A 16013-nucleotide genomic window follows, 5' to 3' on the forward strand; every position below is an offset into this window, starting at 1 on the left:
CCTCGGAATCTCAGTTTGCTCATCTATGAAATGAAGCCTATATGGACCTTGAAGTCCAGGTGAGATAGGGCATCATAGGGCCTGCACCAGGTGTGGTGCCCAGAGCCACTCATAAAGCCCTTCCTGCCCCCGCTGGAGCACACGCCCAGGCTACCCAGGGTCTTGGCCTCCCCAGCATGCTCAGCTGGGACTTCTAGATTTGGAGCAAAGCTGATTCCAATGGCAGCAGCCTCTCCAGGGACCACCCCACGCCTGGGAAAGCGGCTGCTGAACTGTTGCTCAGTCTCATCAGGACCAGCAGGTAGGGGGCCGCCCTCGGGTCCCCTAGGTCGGTGCTCTCATTGGAGATGGGCAGGGTTTGCCCTCCACATCTCTGCCAGCCCAGTGCCAGAGCATCTGGTACTGGTGCCTTGGGGAGGCCCAGGAGCCTGCACAGGAGGGCGGGTCTGGGGACTGGGAAGAAGGCTGTTCCCTGTGCCCTAGACACACATCTCTCCAGGCCTGGCCCGTGGGGACCCAGCCAGGTCAGCTCAGACCGCCTTGGGGCCCCATGGTCACCCGGGCCTGCTGCCCTTCTAATGGAAGGACCTCCTCCTCTGAGCCAGGTGCCCTCCAATCTCGCATGGCGTGCTCCTGGGGGCAACGAGGACGCTTCCCTGGACTGGAAATAAAAGGTCAGTAGACGCCTAGACCCTCCCCAGCCAGGCCCTCGAGCCTGGACCGCTGCCGTCCGTGGTCCCCGCACAGCCAGGAGGAGGGGTGGCCGCCTACGTTGGTGTGCTGGGTCGAACACAGGGACTCGACAGCCTGGAGTCTGTTTTCAGTGACCAGAAGCTTCTCCCGCAGCCTCTCAGCCTCCTGCTTGCTCTGGGCCTCCGAGCGCTGCAGCAGCTCATAGTCTAGCATCTTCTTCTCGGCCAGGGAGATCTGCTCCTTGAGGAATGCAATGGCCTGCGCCTGGCCCCGGTACTCCACGTCCAGCTTCTCCAGCTCGCGCACCCGCAGCTCGGCGTCGTGGCACCGGTCCTGGGCCTCCTGCAGCTCCAGCCGGTGCTGGCTGGCCTGCACCTCCAGCTGGGCCCGCCAGTGCTGCTGCACCCCGGCCAGCTCCTCCTGGGCCTCTTGCAGCTTCTGCCGCAGGCCCTCTTTCTCCTTCACGTGCATGGCCGTCTCAATGTCGTGCTTGGCCCGCAAATTGCCCAGCTCCAGTTGGTGCTCCATCTTGATGCCCTCCATCACGGCCTTCAGCTCCCCGATCTCCTTCTGCTGGGCACCCGGGCTCGAGTTCAGGGTGGCCTTGAGGTCCTCCAGGGACTTCTGGTGGTCCAAGGCCAGCGAGTCCAGCTTGGACTTCCAGTTGTCCATGAGCCCCATGTTCTCGCTGGTGGCTTGCTGGACCTTGGCCTTGAGGTCCACCACCTCCTGCGCGTACTTCTCGTTGGCCGCCCGCAGCTTCTCCACCTCCGCCTGGTAGGCCCTCAGTGCCTTCTCGTACTTGTCCCTCAACATGCCGCTCTCCCTCTGGTGCTCCTTGCTGGCGGACAGCAGCCGCTCCCGCAGCCGCAGGGTCTCGGCGGCCTCGGGGTGATCGGCGGGTGGCGGGCCGGAGTGTAGCAGGCACTGCTGCAGCTCCTGGATCTCCCCGCGCCGCAGGCTCAGCTCCTCCTCCAGCTGCAGCACCCGCGACTTCTCGGCCACCGTGGTCAGCTACCGGGAGAGAGGGAGACTGGGGTCAGCGGGCCGGCTGGAGGGCACGGGGGAAGGTCGTGAGAAGGGAAGGATGCCCCACTCCACCTGAGTGCCGCCCTGCCCACTGCAGCTCCTAGCGGGGCTTCCCCTGGCTTGTGTCCCCGTGACTCGGGGACTCCCTGGTCCCCGCTGCTCTAGGCGGTTTGGGAAAAATCGGTGGCGAAAGGAAACCATCTATTTGAGGTTATGGCTTCCTTCAAGTTCATGTTATTTTTAAAGGGCAGACACAACAGAGGGAATTCCGCATTATCCTGCTCTAGAAAAGTTCCAGCTGGAATGAGTTGATTCCCAGAGAGGCCTTTTGGAGGGGGTGGCCAAAGAAGGGTCCGGTTTAATGTTTAACACAGAAGAAAAAAAAAAAAGAATGCTCCCAGACCCTCCTTCTGGTGGAAAACTCTGAGATCAGAGGCTCCATCCGCCAGAAACCTACTTCGACCGTGTCAGTGATCACAGATTTGGGTGCAATATATTTGAAAGTTTTAAATCTTTTACAAGCTTAAGAAATTTGTTTCTGAAGGTGACCTTTAGTTCAATAAACCTGCTTTTGTTTTTCTAATCAGGTTGAGCCCTAGAGGAGGATGCCTTGGTGTGGAGGGCTCCAGCCTGTCAACTGTGACTGGGTCGGTTTCTTTAAGCAGACTCCGTGTACATGCATATGTACTGCACACGCAGTCACCTGGCAATGGCCAATGTGTGGACAGGGACCCGTGTGTGTCTCCAGATGCTCACGGGCACACACATGTTCACTCATGTACTGAGGCCGACCTGCAGAAACCAATGGTCGCCCACCCTACACCCACTGCCTGTGTTTGGTGGTTTTCCCCAATCTCTGCTCTGTGGCTGCTTAACTCTATGGCCGGGGGAACTGCAGCTGGGCTGTCCACTAGGCTGACCAGCTGTTTGGATGTGTGCCTGCATGGGGGCCCAGCCCCCAGGGCACGCATGGTGGGCGTGGAGGGGCTAGCAGGGTCTGGAGACCGGACTCAGAACCATGCCCTGGGAGTCAGGGGGGACTTCACTCCCACGCAGAGCTTTCCCTGGCCCAGGAACCACTCACACCCTGGGGCTGACACAGAGTCTCATGCCCTGGGAACACCCCACTCCCTCGAAGGCCCACCACTGCCCCAGGTCCTTCAGGTTGGCCCCTCATGCCATTCTATTTAAGACCCTCCAGGCTAAAGAAACCTGGATCCACAGTCTCCCAACCTCTGCCTTCCCCAGCCTGGGGAGACGGGAGGCATGGATAGGTTGGCCACAGAAGGGGCAGAATGTTCCCAAGAGCCCCCGATTTCTGAACATGACAAAGCACGGTCATGGCAATGCAATGGTGGGGGGGGGGCGGGGGGAGGCTCGCACAGAACACTCCCAGCCAGTGGGTCCACGAGCTGGGGAGCAAAGTCCCAGAGAACCAAGACCCCCTCCTCTCAACAAGCATCACATGGCCACGGGGCATAAAAGCACGTTCCTAAACCTCCCTAGAAGGGGCGCAAAAGGAAAAAAAAAAGCGAGGAGAGCGGCCAGAGAGAGAGAAAATAATAAAAACAGGGAAGTTGAAGGGGGCGTCAGCAGGCGAAGGCGCTGGTGGCAGGAGGTGGCGGCGGTTACCCTGTTGTCGGCTAATTCTCGGAGCAGCCGCTCGGCCTGCGCCTTCTCCAGTAGCAGGTTTTTCTCCAGCTCGCCAATGCGCGCGTGCTCCAGCTGCGTCTGGGTCTGGTCCACCCGGGGCGGGTGGCGAGGTGGGGACAGGAGAGAGGGGCACAGGGACAGGAAGCCGGAGGAAGAGAGAAAAAGAGAGAGAGAGGCAGGTCATCTTCTGTGCACAAGACAGGAGAGCAGGTCAAGGAAAGAGAGGATGTCTGGGGAGGCGGGGCGGGGTGGGCCTGCTGCCCGCCCCTCACTGTGTCCCAGCTGGGTTTAAGGGCAGAGCACAGACTGCAGCAACACTGCCCAAGCCGGCCCCTGGAAGGGGCGACAATGGGCACCCGGATCCCTTCTGTCACCCCCAGGTGGCCCTTCCCCTTGCAGCTCCGGGGCAGGGGCCAAAGCCTACTCCCCCCGCCCCATCGGGAAGCCTAGGGCTGTTTCTCATTTTAGGCACGAAATCCTGCACACAGGAAGCCCCCGTAAATGACCCCAGGATTCCTGGCCCCCAGGCCTGTCTTAAAGGTCAAAGAACCGACTGAATGGGAGGTTTTCAAATATACCCGTACCATCAGGATTCTCCCGGCGAGGCCTCCTTAGTGGAGGCTGGACTATGCCCCCACCCTGCCCTGCCCCAAACACGGCCCCAGCACTGCCCACTCCCCAGGCCCCGCCGAGGACGCCTGGTCTCCCGAAAGCACAAGAGCACTTTTGTCCCTGCTTCACAACACCCGCTTCACACACTAACAAAGCCCGACATTCTCAGGGCATCCAGACGGGCATTTGGATTTCCCCTAAGAGATCTGCGAGGGCAGCGGGAGGCTGAAGGCCCAGGGCATCCAGAGGGGTCTGCACACCAAGTTCTCCATAGGGAGAAGCCAGGGTCCTCTGTCTGCATCCTCCTGCGCATCCCATCATCACCAAGGAGAGACGAGGTGAAAGCAAATCTGAGCGGCAGTTCAGGAGAGGCAGGGCTTAGCACCGTAGCATGTTGTGTAAAAACCACGAATACACCCGACACGGGCAAGGGTACCGGTGACAGTGTAGACTCACAGTATCGTCCCAGAAATACTCGTGCAATTCATCAAGAGCTACGGAGACCTTTATGTCCTCTGGCCCATGATCTTATTCCTGTGAATTTTCCTAAAGGAACAAATGCCTCTTCTCTCTCTCCTCCCAAGAGGGCAGCATGCCCCAGTGCTAAAAAACAGCCCTGCTCAGTCTCTTCCAGAAAATTACAGGCTGAAGATGGTGCCTCAACCCCAGCCTTGCAGGGGCCGTGTCACCTTGCTCCTAGATGACAGGCACGGCGACCCTGCCCGGGACCCACACTACACAGAGCCTGATCACAAATACCATACCTGTGGCCCCAAGGGCAAGAAAAGCCTCCAGGCTTCACAATTTCATGGGCAACTTCATTTCGTAGCCCCTACAAAAGGACCCTTCACTATCCCTTTCAGAACTCCCAGCCTCCTGGTCCATGGGGGCACAGGAGAACCCATAGGAGCTTGGGGCGGGGGGAGAGCCCCTGAAGCCTAGATTTTAGGTGAGATGGACGACCTGGGCTTCATTCTGCTCCAGGGATGCTGCCCAAGGCGTGAGCAGTGGCAGCTACCACGCTTACACTCAGGGAAGTGTAAGGGAGGATGTCATTTCTGTCTCACGTGCTGACTTTAGAACCCAAGCCCCGCCCCCTCCCCCCCCCACCCCCACATGTGGTATCTCGGTTATCTCCCTATCTCACAGCGGCCACTCCAGGGGGAAGACCTCAGGCTCAGAATCATCCAGCAACTTGGGGCAGCAGGAGGCCTAAACCTCAGACTTCCAGATTCTAGAACCAGGGCCTCCCCACCCCCAAACCAGCCTGACTTCACGGAGGGGAGACATAGACTTCCAGCAGCAACACGGAGCAGTGACGGAAGCTCCTGAAGCGGGGGACTCCCTGTGTCCCTGCCCCCGTCCAAATCCTGGAAGCTCGGTGAAGCCTGGCCTGAGCCCTTGACCTACAGCTTTCCCCCTTCTCCTTGCACGCCCGGTGTCTACCCCACTCCAAAGCACAAAGTTACTGCCTTGGGACGCCCCTCGGATAACAGAAGGCTGCTATTATTAATTGGGGAGTTTCCCCAACTGCACCAGTGGCTCCTGAAGGCCAGAGGCACGTCGCCCCTCTTCATCTCCCTCCAGGCCTTGAGCTGCACAGCCAGTTCTCAACAAATAGCTGATTCTGAGTTCTGGCTCTTCCCCTTACAATGGGTGTTCCCATGCCAAGGAAAAATAACACCGAGGCGCTATTTAATTCACAAAACAATAACACAAAACCCCTGGATGATAAAACAACAGCAAAACCCCAATATCTTCAAGTCTAAGGTAGCTAGCTGACGTCCCCACCAGGGGGGCGACAGGGAGTGGCACACGTTTTCATGAGGCAACATGATGCCACACCCATTCAAGAACCACAGAACATGTCCCCGGCCTGTTTTTCAGAAGCATCTCACCATGCTGTGCCCTGCTCTGGCATTGGGGACAGGAAGGAGCACAAGACAGACAGGGGCCCCCCCAAGGGGCTTACATCCTGGGGAAGGATGCAAACTATACATGACCAGGGAGGATCATTTCAGACTGTGACCGTGACATGGCCTAGAACAGAGCAAGGAGGATGAGGCAAAACCAAGGAGGCAGAGAAGGCCTCTCTGAGAAACACAATTTAAGGGGAGACCTGCAGGAAAAGCAGGAACCGGCTGACCAGGGCAGGGGTGGAGGAGAAATGAGGAACCAGCACGTGCAGAAAGCTCAGACAGAGCATGGGGTGTGTTCTAGCTCAGACAGGAGCCCCACATACCTGGAGCAGGGCTGGGTCCCCAGGGTCGTCCCTGGGCTACAGAGCCCGGCTTTTATCTAGAGTAGTGCCACCAGATGTGTGAGCAGGGAAGGGGCAGGATCTGATTTATGTTTTCAAGAGATTTGGTCATATGATGTCTGCAGTTTGCTTCAGAATAACCTGAGAGAGGGCTGTGGATGGCGGTGAAACAAGAGTGGCCAGGAGTTGATCATCGTTGAAGCTGGGCGATGGGTAAATGGAAGTGCATCACACCATCCTCTCTACTTATGTTAAAAATTTTTCCAACGTTAAAAAATTTTAAAGATTCTTTTTGAAGGCTATCTGGCTTCATTGTGGAAGAAGAGAGGAAACACAGGGGCCAAACAGAGGGGTAACTTGTCCCAGGTCACCCACTGTGACCTGGTCCAGGAAGGTGGCGGTGGGGATGAAGACAATTTTGGAGGCCAGGTCAAGTGGGTTTCTGATGGAAGGATGAGGGAAAGAGAAGGTTCAAGATGAATTTTAGCTGTGGGGCCTGAGCAACCGTGTGGATTGTGGGGCTAATTACTGAGATGGGAAGGATAAGGGGGGTGCGGGGTGAAGGGGAGGCAGGAACAAATGGAGAGATCTGTTGGGGGCACGTTACATGTCGGGGTGCTGTCCTGGGCTGAAGAGCATCTCCCCAAATTTCATGTCCACCTGGAACCTCAGAATGTGACCTCGTTTTGAATAGGGTCTTTGCACATGGAAGTAGTTACGATGAAGTCATACTGGGTTAAGGTGGGTCTGATGACTAGTGTCCTTATAAGAAGGTCACGTGAAGAGACACAGGAACACACAGGGAGGAAGGCCACGTGACGACAGAGGCAGTGATGCGGCGACAAGCTGAGGAACACCAGTGGCTGCCAGCCATCCTATCAGAGCTGGGAGAGAGGCATGGAACTGACCATGTCCACACCTTGATTTCAGACTTCTGGCCTCCAGCACTGTGAGAGCATAAATGTGTGCTGATGAAGCCACTGAACTGTGGTAGTTGTTTCCTGAAGCCCCAGGAACTATTACAAGTAGCTGTCACTTGCTCTTCCTGGTGGGGATGTCCGGTGGGTATACTGGCACGGAGCTCAGGGGAGGACCAAGGGAATCATGGGCTTATAAAGGGTATTAATGCCACAGACTGGACGCTCTCAGGGAGAGTGTAGACTGAGACTGAGGCCCTGGACAGGCCAACATTCAACGTCAGGAAGGAGGTGAGAGGTTGGAATGGGGCACCTTGGGTATCTGGGGGAGTGAGGACAGGAGAAGGACAAGCAGAGAACTGGGGTGACACAGCTGGAGGGGGACCAGAAGCTCAAGGATGTATTCTGGGTTTTACTTTTAAGACAGGCGAGGATGAGAGGGACTTTTGCCTTCTGGTTATCATGAATATAGTCACAATAAAAACAGCAGCAACGGGGCTCCACTGCCCTTGGACTGAATTAGCTGTCACTGTCTGTCCCACCCCCACGCCTCTTCCAGGCAAGGCTGATTGGATCTGGGCTGGACACCTGATCCAAAGCCAGCCAGCCCATTGGCTAGCCTGGGGCCAATCAGATTCTCCCAAGAGGACAGCTGGGAGACAGTAGGTGCTGGAGCCTGGGCAGATCCAGGAGGATTGGTGTCGGGGAGAAGGGAGCAGATGTGCCAGGAGACTGGCAGACACGGTGACAGACAGACAGACTGACCATGAGTCATGAGAAGAGGGAGGCCCCTCAGTGGGGGAGAATAGGCTCCATTTCTGATGCTGTTCCTCCTTCTGGTTCCCTGAACTGCCTGCCACTGGGGCTGTGAGACTTCCCTACAGCCTTCCAGTAACCCCTGGATGACTGGAGTTAGCAGGAGGGGTCTCTGTTCTTTGCAACCACAGGTGCTTTTCCCAGAAGCCCCCAGGCCCAGCCTCTGCAGGAGGGCAGCCGCCCAGCAGGAGAGCCTGATAAACATAACCACATGACCTGCCCCCTTGGCTAAGACGGAAACTTACACTGGAACACCCTGGTATCAGGCTGCGGTTCCTACACCAGGTTGTGCCCCAGTAGCCATCCTTTAAGTTCAGGCAGCAAAACCTGCCTCAACAGGGGCAGCTGTCAGTGACCCTAGATCACACATGTCTCTCCCCGAGCCGTGGTCATCCAGGGACAGGACAGACATATGCACAATTTTGCTGGATGTTGGAAGTCATAGGGGTCTTAACACGGCTTTTTCACAAAATCAGAAACCGTGATTTCCCATTGGAGCTCAGACATGATCTAGTGCAGTGATTCCCAGAGCGTGGTCCCCAGACCAGCATCAACTGGCAACTTGTTAGAAATGCAGATTCTCGGGGCCCACCCAGACCTACCGAACGGCCACTCAGGCCAGGGCCCAGCATTTCGTGTCTGAACACACCCTCTAGGTGATGAATTCTCAAGTCGGAGAATCACTGACCTAGTTCAACCTCCTCATTTTACAGAGGAGCAAACAGAGGCCCAGGGAAAGGAAGAGGCTGCCCAAGGCCAATTAGGGCCAGGACCAGAGTGTGGAGAGGGACTGAACTGACTGCCCCCTGCCCCATCTGACGATTCTGGGAGTCCTTGTCTTTTGTCACCTCCCAGGGAGCAGGAAGGGTCTCAGTGGAAAGGCACTCCTGCCCACCCAACTGTGAGCAGGCCTGGTGAGCCCCGTGGTCTCCAAATGATTTGGTGAGGGGGGCTAGTGTTTGTCTTGGGGGGCAGGGATCCTTAAGTGCTTTACTCATTGATGTGAGCATCCTTCATCCCTCAGCTCAGAAAGAGTGGGTTGGATTGGAGAGTGAGAGTGAAAGGTCCAGACCCCTCGTCCAGGTGCTGTAACTGAGGAGGTGCTGTAACTGGCCATTCTTACAGGCTGGATGCAGGAGTCAGGAGTCCTGGGTCCTGGTCCCACTGGCTGCTGACTTGCTCCATGACTGGGAGGGTCCCTTTGCCTTTCTGAGCCTGTTTTCCCGTCTATAAATTCTGTGACTCAACCACAAGCTATTTCCAGCCAAAATTTTACATGGAATTCAAGACGAACAAAGGGCCCAGGGAACACCTTTAGGGCTACTGACCAAGAAAGAAGGGACAGGGGAGCCTGGCCACTATGTCCTCAGGCCCAGCTCTGTGGGTGCCTTGGGTCCATTCCACCCAGCTGCTGACACAGGAAGCATGGCCCCTCTGGGGCTCCTGGAGCTGAGCCACTTCTGACACCTGAGTCTCTCATGACCACCACCCCCACCCAGGGTATGATCTTTGACCCTTCCCCATTTCTTCCTTGCAATACCCCCTGCCCCCTCCCAGGGGGCCCAGAGTTGCTGCCTAGACCTCATGGCCATTTGCTCTTCGAGGGCTGGGCTTGGGGTGCAAGCCTGGGGTGGGGGGGCCTTTGACCATTACCTCCAGGTCTCCCTTGGTGATGGACTCCTCCTCCACTCGGAACTGCAGGTCCTCCACCTTCCTGCAGGGGGAGAGGGAGCTGAGTGAGTTTCACCCAGAGGGGCGGGCATTGCCAAGTCAGCAATGGCAGAGAGAGCCAAGGCCACAGGTGGCCCAAAGTCCACACTCAGATTATGCAGAAGACACTGCCCAGAGCCCCAAGTTCCTGGAAACATCCAGCCCTCCCAATTTACTGATCCATGCTCTACACAGAGAACACTGGCTTCTCTAAAATAGACACTGCTTTGGGAAAGATCCCCAGTGTTCTCCTTACTTGCTGCAAGAAATAAATCCTTCCTTCTGCAAACACACACACACACACACACAGATATAAAATAGGAATGTTTTTTTTTTTTTTTTTTTTGCGGTACGCGGGCCTCTCACTGTTGTGGCCTCTCCCGTTGCAGAGCACAGGCTCCGGACGCACAGGCTCGGCGGCCATGGCTCACGGGCCCAGCCGCTCCGCGGCATGTGGGATCCTCCCAGACCAGGGCACGAACCCGTGTCCCCTGCATCGGCAGGCGGACTCTCAACCACTGCGCCACCAGGGAAGCCCAAAATAGGAATGTTTAATGCAGCATCCTTCCCCGCTAGGGTGGTTGTGGAAATAAATGACAGAATGGATAGTAAATAGAAGCACTAACAGCTCTGTTTTCATCACAGCAGGGAACAGACATGCCGCATGGAACAGTCTGTGGGGAAGGAGGCAAGGTGGGCTTCTTCCCCTACTGACCCCATTCTCATTCCCTCCCCTCAAAATCAGGGCCCAGAGTCCCAGCCCCCACTGCTTGGGCTGCTCCCTGATGTGGAGGGCCCCCAATGCCCTGCTGCAGGTGTGGGGCCCACCCTCAAGGAGATACACCCACCCACCCCCGAGAGAGCACAGGGAAGAGACACAGGCACATTACAGCTCACAAAGCTGCTACTCCTGGGGCCTCATGACAGCTCCCAGCACACAGAGGATGAAACTAAGGCCCAGAAAGGGCCAGTGACCTGCCCAAGGTCACACAGCAAGTGCAGGGCAATGCTGGGACTTGCACCCAGGCCTTCCTGAACACAACTCCCACGACGTCTCAAAGATCTGTTTTTGTTTGTTGGCATCAGGCACGTTGCCATGGGAACCAGATGCGTGGGCCCCACCGACCCTCTCAGGCAGATATAAATAAGCCCTCCTGTCTCCAAGTCAGACAGTAACAACAGCCCATGGAGCAAATGCCTCAGCTGAAAGCCCAAAACCAGACCCAAGTTGGGGGAGGTGGAGGGCTGGGTCTGGGAGGTGCTACTGTGCAGGGTAGCAGAGGAAGCTGCAGAAATCTGTGTGCCAGCAGCTAGGAGACAAAGAGAGGCTTCTGGGCTGAGGGAAACCCTTGTCAGGCCTAGTCAGCTCTGAGTCCCACCAGGTGACCCAGGACCAAGTCAGGCCAGAGTCCCCACACAGAGGGAACACAACTCCCACTTGCCACTGGCAGGACAGAAAGAGCCAGTGGTATCACTAACAGGCTGGTGACCCCAGGCAAGTCCCTTCTCTGCTCTGAGCCTCAGTTTTCTTATCTGTGACCTGGGGGGCAATACCTGCCTCCTGGGCTAATTGTAAGACAGAGAGAGACAGAACAGGTAAAGCACCCAGCCCCGGGGCTGAGCCCCAGGCGCAAGGTGTTTCCAGGGGCCTTTTCCTGCTGCTTCTCTGAGCCTCGGTTTCCTGACACATGAAATGGGAATGAAGCTTCAGGACACGGGCTGTGAGCTCCACACGAGGGACCTGATGCAGAAGGGGTGTTCCCTGCGCTGAACTGGGTCAGGGGGTCGGGACATCGGATGCACATCTCCCTAGTGAGAGGTCCCCCCGCCCACCTGGGCGTTCTCATGGTGCTGCATGAGCCGGGCAGGGCAGGAACGGTGAACCCCATGTCAGGAAGGAAAACAGTGACGTATGTAGTGTCTCCCATGTGCTCAGTGTCATGCTGGGTGCTTTACTGGAGTTACCTTGTAAGTCCTCCCAACAGCCTGCAGAGATGGGGATCATCACCCCACTTTGCAGATGAGAGGACTAAGGCCTGCAGAGCTCATGTCACCAGCCCAGGTGACACAGCCAGTACGTGGTGGAGGCAGGGTTTGTGCCTGCTGGTCCTGAGCCTTGCTTTTCCTGGTCATCCTTAACGAGGCTCTGGGAAAGTGTCCCGCCAGGACCAGGACAGGAGTGGCACCTACCTCCTCTCCTCCTCCAGCTGGTTGGACAGGTCCACCTTCTCTTTTCGCACGCTCTCCACCAGCAGCCGGGCCCGCTGCAGCTTCTCCTCTGCCTCTGCAACATACTGGGCCCCGAGCGAGGGCCAGGACAGGGTCAGCCTCCTCCTGGGGACCGGGAGCCAGGTGGGGGAGGGGTGGATGTGGAGGTGGTGCAAGGAGCCAGGCCTGGAACCCAGCCACCCCTAATCCCCTGCCAGCCCTAGTCTGACCGGAACCGTGGACCTACATGTGAGGGAAGAGGGCCAGCTGAGTGCCAGGAACGGGAACCTCAGGTCCACCTGCCCCCAGTACCTGCCACCTCCCTCAGCCCTTGAGGGCCTAAGACCTATTGTCTTGTCAAGGCCCCTGTCACGGCACACACGTGAGCTTGGCCTTAGTAATTCCAGAACCCGAGGGAAGAGTGAGCCAGGCTCCAAATGGGGACAGGGGCCTAGGAGGGAGCTCCCATGTGGGGAACAAGCATCAGGGAAGCGTAGACACATGACAGCAGCAGAGTCAAGGCTATGGGCGAGGACTTCCTTCCCTGAAACCCAACCCAGGAATCAATCTGCTCGAAAGCATGATCTGAAATGTGGACAGATATACCCCCAAAATGTTTATATCAGTATTATTTAGAAAAAGTGAGGAATTGGAAAACAACCTAAACACCAGCAGGGGACAGGCCATGTCAGTAAGGTCAGTAAGGACACAGCCCGTAACAGACGGCAACGCAGTCCTTCAAACGGGGAAGAATTTTCCATGACCTAGAAATCATGCTGGCACTATAGGAAGTAGGAAAAAGCAGGACACGCAAGTTTGTATCGAGGTTCTGGAGGCAGAAAGTCCCTACCACTGGAAGGAAATTCACCAGGAGGATGAGGGGTGTTGGTAACATGCGTCTCAGTTTTCTCTGCACACCCCAAGTTCTCCTCACTGAGCGTGACTGAGGGGCAAGACTAGCCTGAGGAGACCGCTGGTGCCCTCTGGGTGCTCCATGGCCCTGCCTGCCCACCCACCTGCTCATGCTGTGCCTTGAGCAGGGCGATCTCCTTCTCCACCTCACAGATGTGGCTCGTGGCCTTGGCCACCTCGGCCCGCTCCAGGTCCCGTTCAGCCAGCAACTGCTCAATGTGCTGCTGTTTCTCCTTCAGCGCCTCTTGCAAGGCAGTTGTGCCCGAGATCTTGCGGGCATAGCGTGAAGAGGTCTCCGTGAGCTGCAGGAAGGCGTGGGTGCAGACAGGACTCAGGGATGTGGAGCACCGTCCAGGCAACCCACCACTACCTAGCAAGTGGGGGGCCCAAGTGCCTCAGCTCCTGGGGTTTGGTTCCTCCCCCTCCCAGGGCCCTAGACACTCTGCCTAGTTATGTAAAGGGAATCATGATGTTTGCGATCCAGGGAACTCCCTGCTCCCAGGAGAGTCACAGCCCCTGGGGGTCCGCCTCATGGTGGGCTCCCTCACCTGGGTCACCTCCTGGACTAGGAGGAACCTCCCATGTAGACACAGCTCTGCTGGAAGGGCAACTTCACCTTCCCTCCTCACCCAAGGTGGCTGTGCCAGCCTTTCTAAAGCACCTGCCCTGCACCTGTATAACCTGCCCTGCCTCTGTATGACCCTCTTTAACTCCCAGGGAAGAGCTTAAGCTACTGACAAATCGGTAATATAAAAATAACAATAAATGTAAATGGGTCAATTTCTCTGTTAAAAAATATACACTATCATTTTTGTTCTAAAACTCCAAACTGACAGATGCCTGGAACCAGAACAAGTCAGGGGACAATTGGGTCTCTCTGTCCCCGCCCTACCCCCATACACACACCAGGGTATCCCTCACCAGGCCACTGCGGCTGGGCCGGCCCCCCACGGAGGAGGCCACAGAGCTGACAGAGCTGATGGAGGAACTGCTGGGACTGTGGGTCAGTGCCGAGACTCCCATGGCCATGCGCTTGGTCTTCTTGGCCTTGGCTGGGCTGGTGGATGGGAAGCCGATGCGGATTACCTTGTGGATGGGTGCGAAGAGACCAAACTTGGGTGGGCACTGGAAGTACCTGGAGAGGTAGGAGAGACCATGCTGCTATCATGGGCCCACAGCCTGGAGCCTGGCCTGCCTCCCCTACCTCTTCAGAGCCCAGCAGAGAGAGGCTTCTCCTGGGGGACCCATCACCCACACCCTAAGACCAATAGACAGGACTCCCAGAAAGGGAATAGAGGTGAGCAGGGCCTGATATTCTGCATAGCCATGAACAGCGGTTGGGCATATTTCTGGGGGATGGGGGAATAACAATTACTGAGCACCTGCTCCATGCCAGTCCCTTTACATAAATGCTCATTTCGATCCCCCAACCACTCTATTGTTATCCATATTTCACAGATGAGATTTAGGCTCAGAGAGGTTAAGTAACCTGTCCAGAGTCAGACAGCTGGTTAAATGGCAAAGCTGAGACTGGACCCAGTGGACTCCAAAGCCCACTATGCTTTGGCTCCCATACATCAGTCAGAGGCTCCCAGCCATATCTGCAGCCCCACTCTCATGGCTGCCTCTGGACCACCCCCAGCCCCAAGGCTCTCTGCCCATGGAGCCCCCGAACGGAGAAGCAGAAGCCTGAGGAGGCACCTTAGGGGTGGGGTGAGGGATGCGGCCCAACCTGCCCCTGGATTCTGAGAGCAAGAGTAAATTGAGAGAAACATCCGTCTTGAAAACAGGAAGGCAAGTGTTGTCATGGAACTCTGGATCATCTTCTCTCAAAACCTCTCTAGCCATGGATTCCACGTGGGACCAGGGAGCTAGTTCTGTCCAGCTTCCCGCTCACCTTGAAACTGCCACCCTACCCTGCCTCTTCCCACATCCAGGTCTTTGTGCAGCCTGACCCCCAGCCTAGCACACCTTCCTTCTCAGAGCTGTCACAGGTTCTGGACGACAGAACCTAGGCCAGGGACAGCCAACACAGGCTCACGGGCCACCTTGCCTTACCCCACACCCCTGACACTGCTCAGCCATAGCATCACCCTCCCACCCTCAAAGGGCCCAGGCATGGCCTTAGACCTTCTCAACCCAGCATTCCTGGCAGTCAATTCCCTTTAATCAGAGATGCTGAGAAACCTGGGACCCAGCTGTGACCCTAACCTTGGCTGTAGAGCACCAGGCACTGTCTACTTATTTCCTGTGTCACCCAGGGCAACTCTCAGAAGGCAGGACCCTTGCCTCTCCTTTTCTGGTGCTCCCACCTCACTTAGTCATGGGTGGCAGGGGGAGGGGAACCCAGGGACAGATGACTCTCCTAGTGCTTGCTCGTGACTCTCTGTGTGACCTTGAGCAATGACCTCTCTGGCCTTGGTTCTCTGATCTGTAAAATGGGGGTGATATTCCCACCACCTGCTTCCGTGAGCTGCTATGACAGAAGGGAGGTGGTAGCATCTGTACATGGTATCTGGCACAGCCACCCAGATGCTCAACACTGGCATTCTCAGATGCCCCAACCCCGACCCCTGCACCCACCCTAGGAGAAGAGGACTCCCTTCCTCCCTCCCCACCATACCTGGTGCCCGCAACTGCCCCATCGTTCTTCCCAAGGGGCTCGTCCAGCTCCACGCCACACCACTCGCCCTTGGCAAAGTCTGTCTCCCCGACGTACCGTACCACGCCAGTCTTCGTCCCACCAACCTATAGGCACACAGAGAGACTCAGGTCCAGAGGATGCAGTGGGAACTGCAGAGATGGCACAGGCACCCAGGTGCCCGGGCTCATCCCACGCCTCCCTTCCAGTGTGCAAGGGCCAGGGGAGATGAGGGGGAGGCCCAAGGACAGCTGGGAGGGGTACAAGTATAAAGAGTGCTTCCCAGGGCTGTCCCGAGCAAAAGCTCTGGAGTCAGAAAGACAGACCTGCATTCAAACCCTGCCACTTACAAGCTGTGTGAGCTTGGGCAAGTTACCTAACCTCTCTGAGCTCCAGCATCTTCATCTGTCAAAATGGCTTTTGTGAGGATTAAGTACTAAATGTGCAGTGTCTGGAGCATACTAGAGTCTCAATAAATGTTATCCTTAAAAATGGTTTAGGGGGTGGGAGGGAGACTCAAGAGGGAGGAGATAGGGGGATATATGTATATGTATAGCTGATT

General features: G+C 56.6%; 1 protein-coding gene across 1 annotated transcript in view; it reads right to left on the reverse strand.

Moving 5' to 3' along the window:
• CLIP2 (CAP-Gly domain containing linker protein 2) overlaps nt 1-16013 on the reverse strand; it is a gene marked incomplete at both ends in the record, with an annotated part of 59833 nt that overhangs the window by 13715 nt on the left and 30105 nt on the right. The window contains 7 exons of the mRNA XM_079719050.1: nt 772-1707; nt 3355-3459; nt 9634-9694; nt 11881-11984; nt 12915-13112; nt 13732-13945; nt 15434-15558. Coding sequence (XP_079575176.1) covers nt 772-1707; nt 3355-3459; nt 9634-9694; nt 11881-11984; nt 12915-13112; nt 13732-13945; nt 15434-15558 — 1743 coding nt within the window. The remainder of the gene's footprint in view (nt 1-771; nt 1708-3354; nt 3460-9633; nt 9695-11880; nt 11985-12914; nt 13113-13731; nt 13946-15433; nt 15559-16013) is intronic.

This window comes from Hyperoodon ampullatus (assembly GCF_949752795.1).
Source record: "Hyperoodon ampullatus genome assembly, chromosome: 14".
NCBI classification, from domain to species: Eukaryota; Metazoa; Chordata; class Mammalia; order Artiodactyla; family Ziphiidae; genus Hyperoodon; species Hyperoodon ampullatus.